Source organism: Hyperolius riggenbachi, chromosome 7 (genome assembly GCF_040937935.1).
Source record: "Hyperolius riggenbachi isolate aHypRig1 chromosome 7, aHypRig1.pri, whole genome shotgun sequence".
NCBI classification, from domain to species: domain Eukaryota; kingdom Metazoa; phylum Chordata; class Amphibia; order Anura; family Hyperoliidae; genus Hyperolius; species Hyperolius riggenbachi.
Window position 1 is genome coordinate 316,944,402 of NC_090652.1, and position 16,823 is coordinate 316,961,224.

Below are 16,823 nucleotides of genomic sequence, written 5' to 3' on the forward strand. Positions count from 1 at the left end.
TGTCACCTCTCCTTCCCTGCCTGACAATACACTGCAGTGTCACCTCTCCTTCCTTGCCTGACAATACACTGCAGTGTGACCTCTCCTTCCCTGCCTGACAATACACTGCAGTGTTACCTCTCCATCCCTGCCTGACAATACACTGCAGTGTCACCTCTCCATCCCTGCCTGACAATACACTGCAGTGTGACGTCTCCTTCCCTGCCTGACAATACACTGCAGTGTGACGTCTCCTTCCCCGCCTGACAATACACTGCAGTGTGACCTCTCCTTCCCTGCCTGACAACACACTGCAGTGTGACCTCTCCATCCCTGTCTGACAATACACTGCAGTGTGACCTCTCCATCCCTGCCTGACAATACACTGCAGTGTGACCTCTCCTTCCTTGCCTGACAATACACTGCAGTGTGACCTCTCCTTCCCTGCCTGACAATACACTGCAGTGTGACCTCTCCTTCCCTGCCTGACAATACACTGCAGTGTCACCTCTCCTTCCCTGCCTGACAATACACTGCAGTGTCACCTCTCCTTCCCTGCCTGACAATACACTGCAGTGTGACCTCTCCATCCCTGCCTGACAATACACTGCAGTGTGACGTCTCCTTCCCTGCCTGACAATACACTGCAGTGTGACTTCTCCTTCCCTGCCTGACAACACACTGCAGTGTGACCTCTCCTTCCCTGCCTGACAATACACTGCAGTGTGACGTCTCCTTCCCCGCCTGACAATACACTGCAGTGTGACCTCTCCTTCCCTGCCTGACAATACACTGCAGTGTTACCTCTCCCTCCCCGCCTGACAATACACTGTAGTGTGACCTCTCCTTCCCTGCCTGACAATACACTGCAGCGTGACCTCTCCTTCCCTGCCTGACAATACACTGCAGTGTGACCTCTCCTTCCCTGCCTGACAATACACTGCAGTGTGACCTCTCCTTCCTTGCCTGACAATACACTGCAGTGTGACCTCTCCATCCCTGCCTGACAATACACTGCAGTGTCACCTCTCCTTCCCTGCCTGACAACACACTGCAGTGTGACCTCTCCTTCCCCGCCTGACAATACACTGCAGTGTGACCTCTCCTTCCCTGCCTGACAATACGCTGCAGTGTGACCTCTCCTTCCCCGCCTGACAATACGCTGCACTTTGACCTCTCCTTCCCTGCCTGACAACATGCTGCAGTGTGACCTCTCCTGCCCTGCCTGACAATACACTGCAGTGTGATCTCTCCTTCCCCGCCTGACAATACGCTGCAGTGTGACCTCTCCTTCCCTGCCTGACAACATGCTGCAGTGTGACCTCTCCTTCCCTGCCTGACAATACACTGTAGTGTGACCTCTCCTTCCCCGCCTGACAATACACTGCAGCATGACCTCTCCTTCCCTGCCTGACAACACGCTGCAATGTGACCTCTCCTTCCCTGCCTGACAATACACTGCAGTGTGACCTCTCCTTCCCTGCCTGACAATGCACTGCAGTGTGACCTCTCCTTCCCCGCCTGACATTACACTGCAGTGTGACCTCTCCTTCCCTGCCTGACAACACGCTGCAGTGTGACCTCTCCTTCCCTGCCTGACAATACACTGCAGTGTGATCTCTCCTTCCCTGCCTGACAATACACTGCAGTGTGACCTCTCCTTCCCTACCTGACAATACACTGCAGTGTGACCTCTCCTTCCCTGCCTGACATTACACTGCAACGTGACCTCTCCTTCCCTGCCTGACAATACACTGCAACGTGACCTCTCCTTCCCTGCCTGACAATACACTGCAGTGTGACCTCTCCTTCCTTCCCTGACAATACACTGCAGTGTGACCTCTCCATCCCTGCCTGACAATACACTGCAGTGTCACCTCTCCTTCCCCGCCTGACAATACACTGCAACGTGACCTCTCCTTCCCCGCCTGACAATACACTGCAGTGTGATCTCCCTGCCTGACAATACACTGCAGTGTGACCTCTCCTTCCCTGCCTGACAATACACTGCAGTGTGATCTCTCCTTCCCTGCCTGACAATACACTGCAGTGTGACCTCTCCTTCCCTACCTGACAATACACTGCAGTGTGACCTCTCCTTCCCTGCCTGACAATACACTGCAACGTGACCTCTCCTTCCCTCCCTGACAATACACTGCAGTGTGATCTCTCCTTCCCTGCCTGGCAATACACTGCAGTGTGACCTCTCCTTCCCTGCCTGACAATACACTGCAGTGTCACCTCTCCTTCCCCGCCTGACAATACACTGCAGGGTGACCTCTCCTTCCCCGCCTGACAATACACTGCAGTGTGATCTCCCTGCCTGACAATACACTGCAGTGTGACCTCTCCTTCCCCGCCTGACATTACACTGCAGTGTGACCTCTCCTTCCCTGCCTGACAACACGCTGCAGTGTGACCTCTCTTTCCCTGCTTGACAATACACTACAGTGTGACCTCTCCTTCCACGCCTGACATTACACTGCAGTGTGACCTCTCCTTCCCTACCTGACAATACACTGCAGTGTGACCTCTCCTTCCCTGCCTGACAATACACTGTAGTGTGACCTCTCCTTCCCTGCCTGACAATACACTGCAGTGTAACCTCTCCTTCCCTGCCTGACAATACACTGCAACGGGACCTCTCCTTCCCTGCCTGACAATACACTGCAGTGTGACCTCTCCTTCCCTACCTGACAATACACTGCAGTGTGACCTCTCCTTCCCTGCCTGACAATACACTGCAACGTGACCTCTCCTTCCCTGCCTGACAATACACTGCAACGTGACCTCTCCTTCCCTGCCTGACATTACACTGCAGTGTGACCTCTCCTTCCCTGCCTGACAATACACTGCAGTGTGACCTCTCCTTCCCCGCCTGACATTACACTGCAGTGTGACCTCTCCTTCCCCGCCTGACAATACGCTGCAGTGTGACCTCTCCTTCCCTTCCTGACAACACGCTGCAGTGTGACCTCTCCTTCCCCGCCTGACAATACACTGCAGTGTGACCTCTCCTTCCCTGCCTGACAATACACTGCAGTGTGACCTCTCCCTCCCTGCCTGACAATACACTGCAGTGTCACCTCTCCTTCCCTGCCTGACAATACACTGCAGTGTGACGTCTCCTTCCCTGCCTGACAATACACTGCAGTGTGACCTCTCCTTCCCTGCCTGACAATGCACTGCAGTGTCACCTCTCCTTCCCCGCCTGACATTACTCTGCAGTGTGACCTCTCCTTCCCTGCCTGACAACACGCTGCAGTGTGACCTCTCCTTCCCTGCCTGACAATACACTGCAGTGTGATCTCTCCTTCCCTGCCTGACAATACACTGCAGTGTGACCTCTCCTTCCCCGCCTGACAATACACTGCAGTGTGACCTCTCCTTCCCTGCCTGACAATACACTGCAGTGTGACCTCTCCTTCCCTGCCTGACAATACACTGCAGTGTGACGTCTCCTTCCCTGCCTGACAATACACTGCAGTGTGACCTCTCCTTCCCCGCCTGACAATGCACTGCAGTGTGACCTCTCCTTCCCCGCCTGACATTACACTGCAGTGTGACGTCTCCTTCCCTGCCTGACAATACACTGCAGTGTGACCTCTCCTTCCCTGCCTGACAATACACTGCAGTGTGACCTCTCCTTCCCTGCCTGACAATACACTGCAGTGTGACCTCTCCTTCCCTGCTTGACAATATACTGCAGCATTACCTCTCCTTCCCTGCCTGACAATACTCTGCAGTGTGACCTTTCCTTCCCTGCCTGACAATATACTGCAGTGTGACCTCTCCTTCCCTGCCTGACAATACACTGCAGTGTGACCTATCCTTCCCTGCCTGACAATACACTGCAGTGTGGCCTCTCCTTCCCTGCCTGACAATACACTGCAGTTTGACCTCTCCTTCCCTGCCTGACAATACACTGCAGTGTGACCTCTCCTTCCCCGCCTGACAATACACTGCAGTGTGACCTCTCCTTCCCTGCCTGACAATACACTGCAGTGTGACCTCTCCTTCCCCGTCTGACAATACACTGCAGTGTTACCTCTCCTTCCCCGCCTGACAATACACTGCAGTGTGACCTCTCCTTCCCTGCCTGACAATACACTGCGGTCTCACCTCTCCTTCCCTGCCTGACAATACACTGCAGTGTTACCTCTCCCTCCTCGCCTGACAATACACTGTAGTGTGACCTCTCCTTCCTTGCCTGACAATACACTGCAGCGTCACCTCTCCTTCCCTGCCTGACAATACACTGCAGTGTGACCTCTCCTTCCCTGCCTGACAATACACTGCAGTGTCACCTCTCCTTCCCTGCCTGACAATACACTGCAGTGTGACCTCTCCTTCCCTGCCTGACACTACACTGCAGTGTCACCTCTCCTTCCTTGCCTGACAATACACTGCAGTGTCACCTCTCCTTCCTTGCCTGACAATACACTGCAGTGTCACCTCTCCTTCCCTGCCTGACAATACACTGCAGTGTCACCTCTCCTTCCTTGCCTGACAATACACTGCAGTGTGACCTCTCCTTCCCCGCCTGACAATACACTGCAGCGTCACCTCTCCTTCCCTGCCTGACAATACTCTGCAGTGTGACCTTTCCTTCCCTGCCTGACAATATACTGCAGTGTGACCTCTCCTTCCCTACCTGACAATACACTGCAGTGTGACCTATCCTTCCCTGCCTGACAATACACTGCAGTGTGACCTCTCCTTCCCCGCCTGACAATACACTGCAGTGTGACCTCTCCTTCCCCGTCTGACAATACACTGCAGTGTTACCTCTCCTTCCCCGCCTGACAATACACTGCAGTGTGACCTCTCCTTCCCTGCCTTTCAATACACTGCGGTCTCACCTCTCCTTCCCTGCCTGACAATACACTGCAGTGTTACCTCTCCCTCCCCGCCTGACAATACACTGTAGTGTGACCTCTCCTTCCCTGCCTGACAATACACTGCAGTGTGACCTCTCCTTCCTTGCCTGACAATACACTGCAGCGTCACCTCTCCTTCCCTGCCTGACAATACACTGCAGTGTGACCTCTCCTTCCCTGCCTGACAATACACTGCAGTGTCACCTCTCCTTCCCTGCCTGACAATACACTGCAGTGTCACCTCTCCTTCCCTGCCTGACAATACACTGCAGTGTGACCTCTCCTTCCCTGCCTGACAACACACTGCAGTGTGACCTCTCCTTCCCTGCCTGACAATACACTGCAGTGTGACCTCTCCTTCCCTGCCTGACAACACACTGCAGTGTGACCTCTCCTTCCCTGCCTGACAATACACTGCAGTGTGACCTCTCCTTCCCTGCCTGACAATACACTGCAGTGTGACCTCTCCCTCCCCGCCTGACAATACACTGTAGTGTGACCTCTCCTTCCCTGCCTGACAATACACTGCAGTGTGACCTCTCCTTCCTTGCCTGACAATACACTGCAGCGTCACCTCTCCTTCCCTGCCTGACAATACACTGCAGTGTGACCTCTCCTTCCCTGCCTGACAATACACTGCAGTGTCACCTCTCCTTCCCTGCCTGACAATACACTGCAGTGTCACCTTTCCTTCCCTGCCTGACATTACACTGCAGCGTTACCTCTCCTTCCCTGCCTGACAATACACTGCAGTGTGACCTATCCTTCCCTGCCTGACAATACACTGCAGTGTGGCCTCTCCTTCCCTGCCTGACAATACACTGCAGTGTGACCTCTCCTTCCCCGTCTGACAATACGCTGCAGTGTGACCTCTCCTCCCCCGCCTGACAATACACTGCAGTGTGACCTCTCCTTCCCTGCCTGACAATACACTGCAGTGTGACCTCTCTTTCCCCGCCTGACAATACACTGCAGTGTTACCTCTCCTCCCCCGCCTGACAATACACTGCAGTGTGACCTCTCCTTCCCTGCCTGACAATACACTGCAGTGTGACCTCTCCCTCCCCGCCGGACAATACACTGCAGTGTCACCTCTCCTTCCTTGCCTGACAATACACTGCAGTGTGACCTCTCCTTCCCCGCCTGACAATACACTGCAGCGTTACCTCTCCTTCCCTGCCTGACAATACTCTGCAGTGTGACCTTTCCTTCCCTGCCTGACAATATACTGCAGTGTGACCTCTCCTTCCCTGCCTGACAATACACTGCAGTGTGACCTATCCTTCCCTGCCTGACAATACACTGCAGTGTGGCCTCTCCTTCCCTGCCTGACAATACACTGCAGTGTGACCTCTCCTTCCCTGCCTGACAATACACTGCAGTGTGACCTCTCCTTCCCCGTCTGACAATACACTGCAGTGTTACCTCTCCTTCCCCGCCTGACAATACACTGCAGTGTGACCTCTCCTTCCCTGCCTGACAATACACTGCGGTCTCACCTCTCCTTCCCTGGCTGACAATACACTGCAGTGTTACCTCTCCCTCCCCGCCTGACAATAGACTGTAGTGTGACCTCTCCTTCCCTGCCTGACAATACACTGCAGTGTGACCTCTCCTTCCTTGCCTGACAATACACTGCAGCGTCACCTCTCCTTCCCTGCCTGACAATACACTGCAGTGTGACCTCTCCTTCCCTGCCTGACAATACACTGCAGTGTCACCTCTCCTTCCCTGCCTGACAATACACTGCAGTGTGACCTCTCCTTCCCTGCCTGACAATACACTGCAGTGTGACCTCTCCTTCCCTGCCTGACAACACACTGCAGTGTGACCTCTCCATCCCTGCCTGACAATACACTGCAGTGTGACCTCTCCTTCCCTGCCTGACAATACACTGCAGTGTGACCTCTCCATCCCTGCCTGACAATACACTGCAGTGTGACCTCTCCTTCCTTGCCTGACAATACACTGCAGTGTGACCTCTCCTTCCCTGCCTGACAATACACTGCAGTGTGACCTCTCCTTCCCTGCCTGACAATACACTGCAGTGTCACCTCTCCTTCCCTGCCTGACAATACACTGCAGTGTCACCTCTCCTTCCCTGCCTGACAATACACTGCAGTGTCACCTCTCCTTCCTTGCCTGACAATACACTGCAGTGTGACCTCTCCTTCCCTGCCTGACAATACACTGCAGCGTCACCTCTCCTTCCCTGCCTGACAATACACTGCAGTGTGACCTCTCCTTCCCTGCCTGACAATACACTGCAGTGTCACCTCTCCTTCCTTGCCTGACAATACACTGCAGTGTGACCTCTCCTTCCCTGCCTGACAATACACTGCAGTGTCACCTCTCCTTCCTTGCCTGACAATACACTGCAGTGTGACCTCTCCTTCCCTGCTTGACAATACACTGCACTTTGACCTCTCCTTCCCTGCCTGACAATACACTGCAGTGTGACGTCTCCTTCCCTGCCTGACAATACACTGCAGTGTGACGTCTCCTTCCCCGCCTGACAATACACTGCAGTGTGACCTCTCCTTCCCTGCCTGACAATACACTGCAGTGTCACCTCTCCTTCCCTGCCTGACAATACACTGCAGTGTCACCTCTCCTTCCTTGCCTGACAATACACTGCAGTGTGACCTCTCCTTCCCTGCCTGACAATACACTGCAGTGTGACTTCTCCTTCCCTGCCTGACAACACACTGCAGTGTGACCTCTCCTTCCCTGCCTGACAATACACTGCAGTGTGACCTCTCCTTCCCTGCCTGACAATACACTGCAGTGTCACCTCTCCTTCCTTGCCTGACAATACACTGCAGTGTGACCTCTCCTTCCCTGCCTGACAATACACTGCAGTGTGACTTCTCCTTCCCTGCCTGACAACACACTGCAGTGTGACCTCTCCTTCCCCGCCTGACAATGTCAGATCGTATCACATTAATCGCAGTGAGCTGATACAGCCAGTAGGGGGTGCAAGTGGTCTTAATATATAGGATCATCAGGATAGGAGGCGATTGGAGTTGTCAGATTTCATCACAGTAAGCGCAGTGAGCTGATAGAGTCAGTAGGGGGTGCGAGCGGTTTTAATATACATTGAGGATCATTAGGATAGGAGGCATTTGGAATCGTCAGATCTCCTCACGCTCCATTTGTTGGTAAGCGCAGTGAGCTGATACAGCCAGTAGGGGGTGCTTTTCCTCCACACTGATGATCCTGGTAACACTCCTCCTCTCTCCATGTTTCCAGATTCTTCGTCCTGAACAATGAGGCCGGCCTGCTGGAGTACTTTGTGAACGAACAGTCTAAGAATCAGAAGCCGCGGGGGACGGTGCAGCTAGCGGGGGCCGTCATTTCCCCCAGCGATGAAGACTCCCATACCTTCAGCGTCAACGCCGCCAGCGGAGAGCTCTACAAGCTGAGAGGTGCGGGAAGTACTGGGGTCAGGCAGCATCTCCCCCTAGTGGAGAGTTCAGTGTAGCTCACCCCACACCTCCAGCGCAGAGCACTACAAGCTGAGAGGTGGGGGGAGGGGGCAGTACTGGGGTCAGGCAGCATCTCCCCCTAGTGGAGAATTCAGTGTAGCTTACCCCACACCTCCAGCGCAGAGCTCTACAAGCTGAGAGGTGGGGGCAGTACTGGGGTCAGGCAGCATCTCCCCCTAGTGGAGAGTTCAGTGTAGCTCACCCCACACCTCCAGCGCAGAGCACTACAGGCTGAGAGGTGGGGGGGGGGGGGCAGTACTGGGGTCAGGCAGCATCTCCCCCTAGTGGAGAATTCAGTGTAGCTCACACCACACCTCCAGTGCAGAGCTCTACAAGCTGAGAGGTGGGGGGGGGGGGCAGTACTGGGGTCAGGCAGCATCTTCCACTAGTGGAGAGTTCAGTGTAGTTCATCTTGCTCCTTCTGGGGGAGGGGGGCAGTACTGGGGTCAGGCAGCATCTCCCCCTAGTGGAGAGTTCAGTCTAGCTCACCCCACACCTCCAGTGGGGAGCTCTACAAGCTGAGAGGTGGGGGAAGTACTGGGGTCAGGCAGCATCTCCCCCTTGTGGAGAGTTCAGTGTGGCTCACCCCACACCTCCAGCGCAGAGCACTACAAGCTGAGAGGTGGGGGGGGGGGGGCAGTACTGGGGTCAGGCAGCATCTCCCCCTAGTGGAGAATTCAGTGTAGCTCACACCACACCTCCAGTGCAGAACTCTACAAGCTGAGAGGTGGGGGGGGGGGGGGGGCAGTACTGGGGTCAGGCAGCATCTTCCACTAGTGGAGAGTTCAGTGTAGTTCATCTTGCTCCTTCTGGGGGAGGGGGGCAGTACTGGGGTCAGGTAGCATCTCCCCCTAGTGGAGAGTTCAGTCTAGCTCACCCCACACCTCCAGTGGGGAGCTCTACAAGCTGAGAGGTGGGGGCAGTACTGGGGTCAGGCAGCATCTCCCCCTAGTGGAGAGTTCAGTGTAGCTCACTCCACACCTCCAGCGCAGAGCTCTACAAGCTGAGAGGTGGGGGCAGTACTGGGGTCAGGCAGCATCTCCCCCTAGTGGAGAGTTCAGTGTAGCTCACCCCACACCTCCAGCGCAGAGCTCTACAAGCTGAGAGGTTGGGCAGTACTGGGGTCAGGCAGCAGCTCCCCCTAGTGGAGAGTTCAGTGTAGCTCACCCTACACCTCCAGCGCAGAGCTCTACAAGCTGAGAGGTGGGGGCAGTACTGGGGTCAGGCAGCATCTCCCCCTAGTGGAGAATTCAGTGTAGCTCACCCCACACCTCCAGCGCAGAGCTCTACAAGCTGAGAGGTGGGGCAGTACTGGGGTCAGGCAGCATCTCTCCCTAGTGGAGAGTTCAGTGTAGTTCATCTCACACCTGGGGGAGGGAGGCAGTACTGGGGTCCAGCTGCATCTCTGTCTAGTGGAGAGTTCAGTGTAGCTCACCGCACACCTTCTGGGGGAGGGGGGCAGGTATGGGGTCAGGCAGCATCTCCCCCTAGTGGAGAGTTCAGTGTAGCTCACCCCACACCTTCTGGAGAGTTAAAGAGGGAACTGCAGTGAAAATAATGTAATGAAAACAAGTGCTTAATTTTGACAATAATTATTTATAAATGATTATAAAGTCAGCTCACTCCACACCTCCAGCGCAGAGCTCTACAAGCTGAGAGGTGGAGGCAGTACTGGGGTCAGGCAGCATCTCCCCCTAGTGGAGAGTTCAGTGTAGCTCACTCCACACCTCCAGCGCAGAGCACTACAAGCTGAGAGGTGGGGGCAGTACTGGGGTCAGGCAGCATCTCCCCCTGGTGGAGATTTCAGTGTAGCTCACCCTACACCTCCAGCGCAGAGCTCTACAAGCTGAGAGGTGGGGGCAGTACTGGGGTCAGGCAGCATCTCCCCCTAGTGGAGAGTTCAGTGTAGCTCACCCCACACCTTCACCATCAATGCCGCCAGCGCAGAGCTCTACAAGCTGAGAGGTGGGACAGTACTGGGGTCAGGCAGCATCTCCCCCTAGTGGAGAGTTCAGTGTAGCTCACCCTACACCTCCAGCGCAGAGCTCTACAAGCTGAGAGGTGGGGGCAGTACTGGGGTCAGGCAGCATCTCCCCCTAGTGAAGAGTTCAGTGTAGCTCACTCCACACCTCCAGCGCAGAGCTCTACAAGCTGAGAGGTTGGGCAGTACTGGGGTCAGGCAGCATCTCCCCCTAGTGGAGAGTTCAGTGTAGCTCACCCCACACCTCCAGCGCAGAGCACTACAAGCTGAGAGGTGGGGGCAGTACTGGGGTCAGGCAGCATCTCCCCCTAGTGGAGAGTTCAGTGTAGCTCACCCCACACCTCCAGCGCAGAGCTCTACAAGCTGAGAGGTGGGGGCAGTACTGGGGTCAGGCAGCATCTCCCCCTAGTGGAGAGTTCAGTGTAGCTCACTCCACACCTCCAGCGCAGAGCTCTACAAGCTGAGAGGTGGGGGCAGTACTGGGGTCAGGCAGCATCTCCCCCTAGTGGAGAGTTCAGTGTAGCTCACCCCACACCTCCAGCGCAGAGCTCTACAAGCTGAGAGGTTGGGCAGTACTGGGGTCAGGCAGCAGCTCCCCCTAGTGGAGAGTTCAGTGTAGCTCACCCTACACCTCCAGCGCAGAGCTCTACAAGCTGAGAGGTGGGGGCAGTACTGGGGTCAGGCAGCATCTCCCCCTAGTGGAGAATTCAGTGTAGCTCACCCCACACCTCCAGCGCAGAGCTCTACAAGCTGAGAGGTGGGGCAGTACTGGGGTCAGGCAGCATCTCTCCCTAGTGGAGAGTTCAGTGTAGTTCATCTCACACCTGGGGGAGGGAGGCAGTACTGGGGTCCAGCTGCATCTCTGTCTAGTGGAGAGTTCAGTGTAGCTCACCGCACACCTTCTGGGGGAGGGGGGCAGGTATGGGGTCAGGCAGCATCTCCCCCTAGTGGAGAGTTCAGTGTAGCTCACCCCACACCTTCTGGGGAGGGGGGGGGGGGGCAGTACTGGGGTCAGGCAGCATCTCCCCCTAGTGGAGAGTTAAAGAGGGAACTGCAGTGAAAATAATGTAATGAAAACAAGTGCTTAATTTTGACAATAATTATTTATAAATGTTTATAAAGTCAGGGTTTGCCCATTGTAAAATATTTCCTCTCCGATTTACATTCTCAATTTATCACATGGGGACATCTTTACTGCTGGCAGGTGATGTCAGTGGAAGGAGATGCTGGTTGCTTTTTTGGCAGTTGGAAACAGCTGTTATTTTCCACAATGCAATGAAGTTCACAAACAGGAAACTGTCAGGACCCTGGTCATGACATCAAACTGTGGGTGGGGTTTCACCACAATATCAGCCATACAGAGCCCCCGATAATCTATTGGAGAAAAGGAATAGATTTCCTGTGGGAAAGGGGGTATCTGCTACTGATTGGGATGAAGTTCAATTCTTGGTTACAGTTCCTCTTTAAGTATAGTTCCTCTCACACCTTCACCATCAACGCCACCGGGGGCGATCACTACAAGGGGGAGGGGTGGGAAATACTGGGGTCAGGTAGCATCTCCCCCTAGTGGAGGGTCCAGTATAGTTCATCCCACACCTTCACCGTTAAGGGCTGGAGGGTCAGTATTGGGGTCAGACAGTCTCCCCCTAGTGGAGGGTATAGTTAATCTAACATTGTGACTCAAAAACAACTAAAGCCACCAGCTCAGCATGATAGCCAGACAACTGGCATTGTTTATAGGGGAGTGAAGATGGCAGCCTCCATATTCCGCTCACCTCTGTACATGGTGTGTATTTGCTTTTCCTCATAATTGCTGTTGCTCAGTTGTGGTATGGAATGATGCAATTCCCTCCAGTGACAGGTCCTCTTTTCCCAGTGGTTTTATCCTCTTCAGAGGCGGGGAGGCCAGAGGGGTTAGATACAGACAGTGTGTTATGTAGCTGATCCCCCAGGATCCTGGACTGCTGCCGCTACTTACAGTGTTGTTCTCAGTTTTGGGGCGTCACACCCCATTATCTGCACGACTGCCCTCCCTGCACCTCTTATATTCACGTCTGTTCTCTGCAGCCTCCGATGCCAAAGAGCGCCAGCACTGGGTGAGCCGCCTGCAGATCTGTACCCAGCACCACACCGAGGCCATCGGGAAGGTAAGACGCCACTGTCTGTCCTGCATATAACTGCGGCACTTCATATTACATTCACCAACGCCTTCTGCAATCATCCAGACGCCGCTGTCTGCCCTGCATATAACTGCGGCACTTCATAATACATTCACCAACGCCTCCCGCAATCATCCAGACGCCGCTGTCTGCCCTGCATATAACTGCGGCACTTCATAATACATTCACCAACGCCTCCCGCAATCATCCAGACGCCGCTGTCTGCCCTGCATATAACTGCGGCACTTCATAATACATTCACCAACGCCTCCCGCAATCATCCAGAATCCGCTGTCTGCCCTGCATATAACTGCGGCACTTCATAATACATTTACCAACGCCTCCCGCAATCATCCAGACACCGCTGTCTGCCCTGCATATAACTGCGGCACTTCATATTACATTCACCAACACCTCCCGCAATCATCCAGACACCACTGTCTGCCCTGCATATAACTGCGGCACTTCCTAATACATTCACCAACGCCTCCCGCAATCATCCAGACACCGCTGTCTGCCCTGCATATAACTGCGGCACTTTATAATACATTCACCAACGCCTCCCGCAATCATCCAGACACCGCTGTCTGCCCTGCATATACCTGTGGCACTTCTAATACATTCACCAACGCCTCCTGGCACTTCATAATACATTCACCAACGCCTCCCGCAATCATCCAGACGCCGCTGTCTGCCCTGCATATAACTGCGGCACTTCATAATACATTCACCAACGCCTCCCGCAATCATCCAGACGCCGCTGTCTGCCCTGCATATAACTGCGGCACTTCATAATACATTCACCAACGCCTCCCGCAATCATCCAGACGCCGCTGTCTGCCCTGCATATAACTGTGGGACTTCATAATACATTCACCAACGCCTCCCGGCACTTCATAATACATTCACCAACGCCTCCCGCAATCATCCAGACACCACTGTCTGCCCTGCATATAACTGCGGCACTTTATATTACATTCACCAACGCCTCCCGCAATCATCCAGACGCCGCTGTCTGCCCTGCATATAACTGCGGCACTTTATAATACATTCACCAACGCCTCCCGCAATCATCCAAACACCGCTGTCTGCCCTGCATATAACTGCGGCACTTTATAATACATTCACCAACGCCACCCGCAATCATCCACATCAGAATACTGACAGGGAGGTGGAGGCTGACATTTATTTCCTGTTAAAGAGGAGCTGTCAGCCATACTATCTCAGGTAAAAAAACAAATATATAAGTAGATAAATACTTGCTCTATTTACCGTACATAACACATGTATTGCACTGTCCACGTTATGATTCCTGTGAATTTTATAAAGGAAAACTATAGAATCCTATTCTAGACAGTTTCCATATTTACTGTGGCCATTTTGAAGCCAGTCGTGATGTAATATCCGCCCTCAGTCCCCTCTGCCTGATTTGCCCGCCCTTTACTATAAAAAGTGCATTGACTCAGCATGAGAAATATTGGCCAATCAGAGAGAAACAGAGGTGCGGGAGGGGAAAACAGGAGGGAAAGAGGCTTCAGCCAATCAGGCTGCATTAGTTATGTCTGAGGGGAAGTAGAGAAGCAAAAAAAAGACAACCCAGCATGCCCTGCAACTTCCTTTTTGTGTATCAAATTTTGTGTGTACCAAATAAGAGTCAGGTAAACTGGGGAATGATCATTTATCAACAAGAAAAGTAATAGAGATTTTAACTTTTGAATTGCCTGGTTAGCATCCTTATTACTGGTTTACCAGGTAAAAATAAAGAATTGATTTTTTATTTCATGCCCGACAGTTACTCTTTAAAACTGACCTGAACCCAGAACTTCCTCTCTGCTCTAAAAAGATAAGCAACAGCATAATAAGCTTTACAGAAAAACATTTCTTTGTTACAGCCGATACAAATCCTGCAACAAATCTCCAGTGCATCTACTTCCTGCTTTCATGGAAGCTGACATAGAGTTAACATCCTGTGTTTACACATTAGCTGCTCTGCCGAGGCAGAGGAGATTCCTGAGCTGACACAGCTGAGAGATGAAATTACAACTTGTGATTAGTCACAGATGAGGGGGGGATAAGACAGGCGAAACTCTCTAAATACACACAGGGGGCATTTCTCTGTGTTTTCCTTCTGTCCTGTGCAAGAGTTCAGCTCCACTTTAAACAAAGCAGATTGCCTGGCTGTCCTTATGATCCTCTGCGTCTAATGCTTTTATCCATAGCCCCTGAACAAGCATGCAGCAGATCAGGTGCTCTGACTGAAGTGTGGCTGGATGAGCTGCATGATGGTCTCAAGTATGTGATTCAGACACTACTGCAGCCAAATACATCAGCAGGACAGCCAGGCAACTGGTATTGTTTAATGGGAAATAAATATGATAGCCTCCATATCCCTCTCATTTCTGATGTCTTTTAATAAAATGCACAGAACATATAGGAAAATCTCCTGCTCGAGTGTCAGGCAATATTATAGTCCTCTCATCTATAAAGACCAACAGATATAAGGGAAATATTTCACCTCTGTTACAGAAAGCTGAGGTTTCACAAAAGGTAAAAGCAGGAAGTATGAAGATTAACCACTTCACCACTGACGGATTTTCCCCTTATGGACCAGAGCAATTTTCACCTTTCAGCACTCCTTCCATCCATTTGCCAATAACTTCATCACTACTTATCTCAACTAAATAATCTATACCTTGTTTTTTTCGCTACCAATTAGGTGTTCTTTGGGTGGTACATTATGCTAAGAATTATTTTATTCTAGATGCATTTTAATGGGAATAACAAGGAAAAAATCCTTTTCTCAGTTTTCGGCCATTATAGTTTTAAAATAAAACATGCTACCCTGATTGAAACTCGTGTATTTTATTTGCCCATTTGTCCCATTTATTACACCATTTAAATTATGTTCTTATCGCAATGTATGGCAACAATAATTTATTTTGAAATAATGGTGTATTTTTTCATTTTTGTGACCAGTACTATTTACAAGCCCATATTTTCAAAAATGACAGTAATATACCCTCATGACATACATATTAAAAAAAAGTTCAGTCCCTAAGGTTTTTTTTTTTTTTCTTTTATCCAAAAGTTTTATTTGGGTATTTATGGGAGAGTGTGGGAGGTTAGGAGTTGATTTTAATTATGTGTGGGTCTTTTTATTGAAATATATGTATGTAGGGGTAATTTGTACTATTTGGCCACAAGATGTTCCCACACATTTTCTTCCTGCTGCATACTAGTAGCACAGGAACAGGAATGTGTGCCTGTGGAATTCAGTTTGTTACAATGACCACAGGCATCTTATTAATACCGGCGACCATTGACACGGGGACTTAGATCAATGAATGTGAACTCTGTTCCATTTCATTCTCCTCCCCTTTAACGATCGGTGTAGAGAACCCAGGAGTGTGTGGCGAGCGGGAGGCATATATATACGCTCCTGAGAGGGAAACAGTCTTCATGCAGGGCGTCGATATACTGCCACAACCGCAGCTAGTGCTTGAAGTGCTCAACCCAAACCTGTACTATAGTGCCCTCCTCTTGTACTGATCTCTGCCAGGTGCCTGTGCCTAAATATAGCTATAACCGGCGGCAATGGGATCTTCCCTCTGCTGGGTGATCTGGTTTTGCCGGTCTTGGTTCATTATATATTTTCACACCCATACTCTGTCATCAGCCAGGCGTACTAATGGATTATCAGTTGCTTTTTATCATGTGTAGATGTTTATTTTGAGTATTGGCGAGTCTCGGCTATTGTGTGTGCAGTAACTCTGCCTCTGAAGAAGGGGCCACCCATTTCCTGAGATGTGGAACTCACGTCAGGCCATACAGTGATTACATTGAGCCGTGACTGTTGCTGCTATTGTGTACAAGAAGTTTTTTGAAGGTTTTATGTATCCCTTTCATCAGTGGCATAGATAGAGATCTTGTGGCCCCATAGCAAAACTTTCATGTTGGCACTCATAAAGGACAACCGAAGTGAGAATAAAAAGTCAAAATAACCACACACAGGTCATACTTACCTCCTGTGTCGTCTACTCATCAATCTCTTTCTCCTCTCCTGCATCCCATTTGTCCTCTGTGATCAATGGATTTCTCCATCCTCCATTTTGAAAAATGGCCATTACTCCATAACAGCTTCCTGGGCAGCACACTGTTACACTGTAACATCACCCACTTGAGCCACAGGGAAACATGAACATTACCTTGCACATTCAGTTGTAACTGACAGCTGCTGATATATAACTGACAGCAACTGGTATATTTCAGTTATGACAAAATATTGTCAGAAATGGAAGGGATAATTGTAAGAAGAAAATGGTGAGCTTCTGAGGGG

The 16,823-nt window shown here is 51.7% G+C and overlaps 1 protein-coding gene across 1 annotated transcript in view; it reads left to right on the forward strand.

The window, feature by feature from the left end:
• The window catches only part of OSBPL11 (oxysterol binding protein like 11), a 103,206-nt gene that overhangs the window by 27,523 nt on the left and 58,860 nt on the right, over positions 1-16,823 (forward strand). The window contains exons 4-5 of the mRNA XM_068246246.1: positions 8,112-8,287; positions 12,396-12,475. Of these exons, the coding sequence (XP_068102347.1) occupies positions 8,112-8,287; positions 12,396-12,475 (256 nt within the window). The remainder of the gene's footprint in view (positions 1-8,111; positions 8,288-12,395; positions 12,476-16,823) is intronic.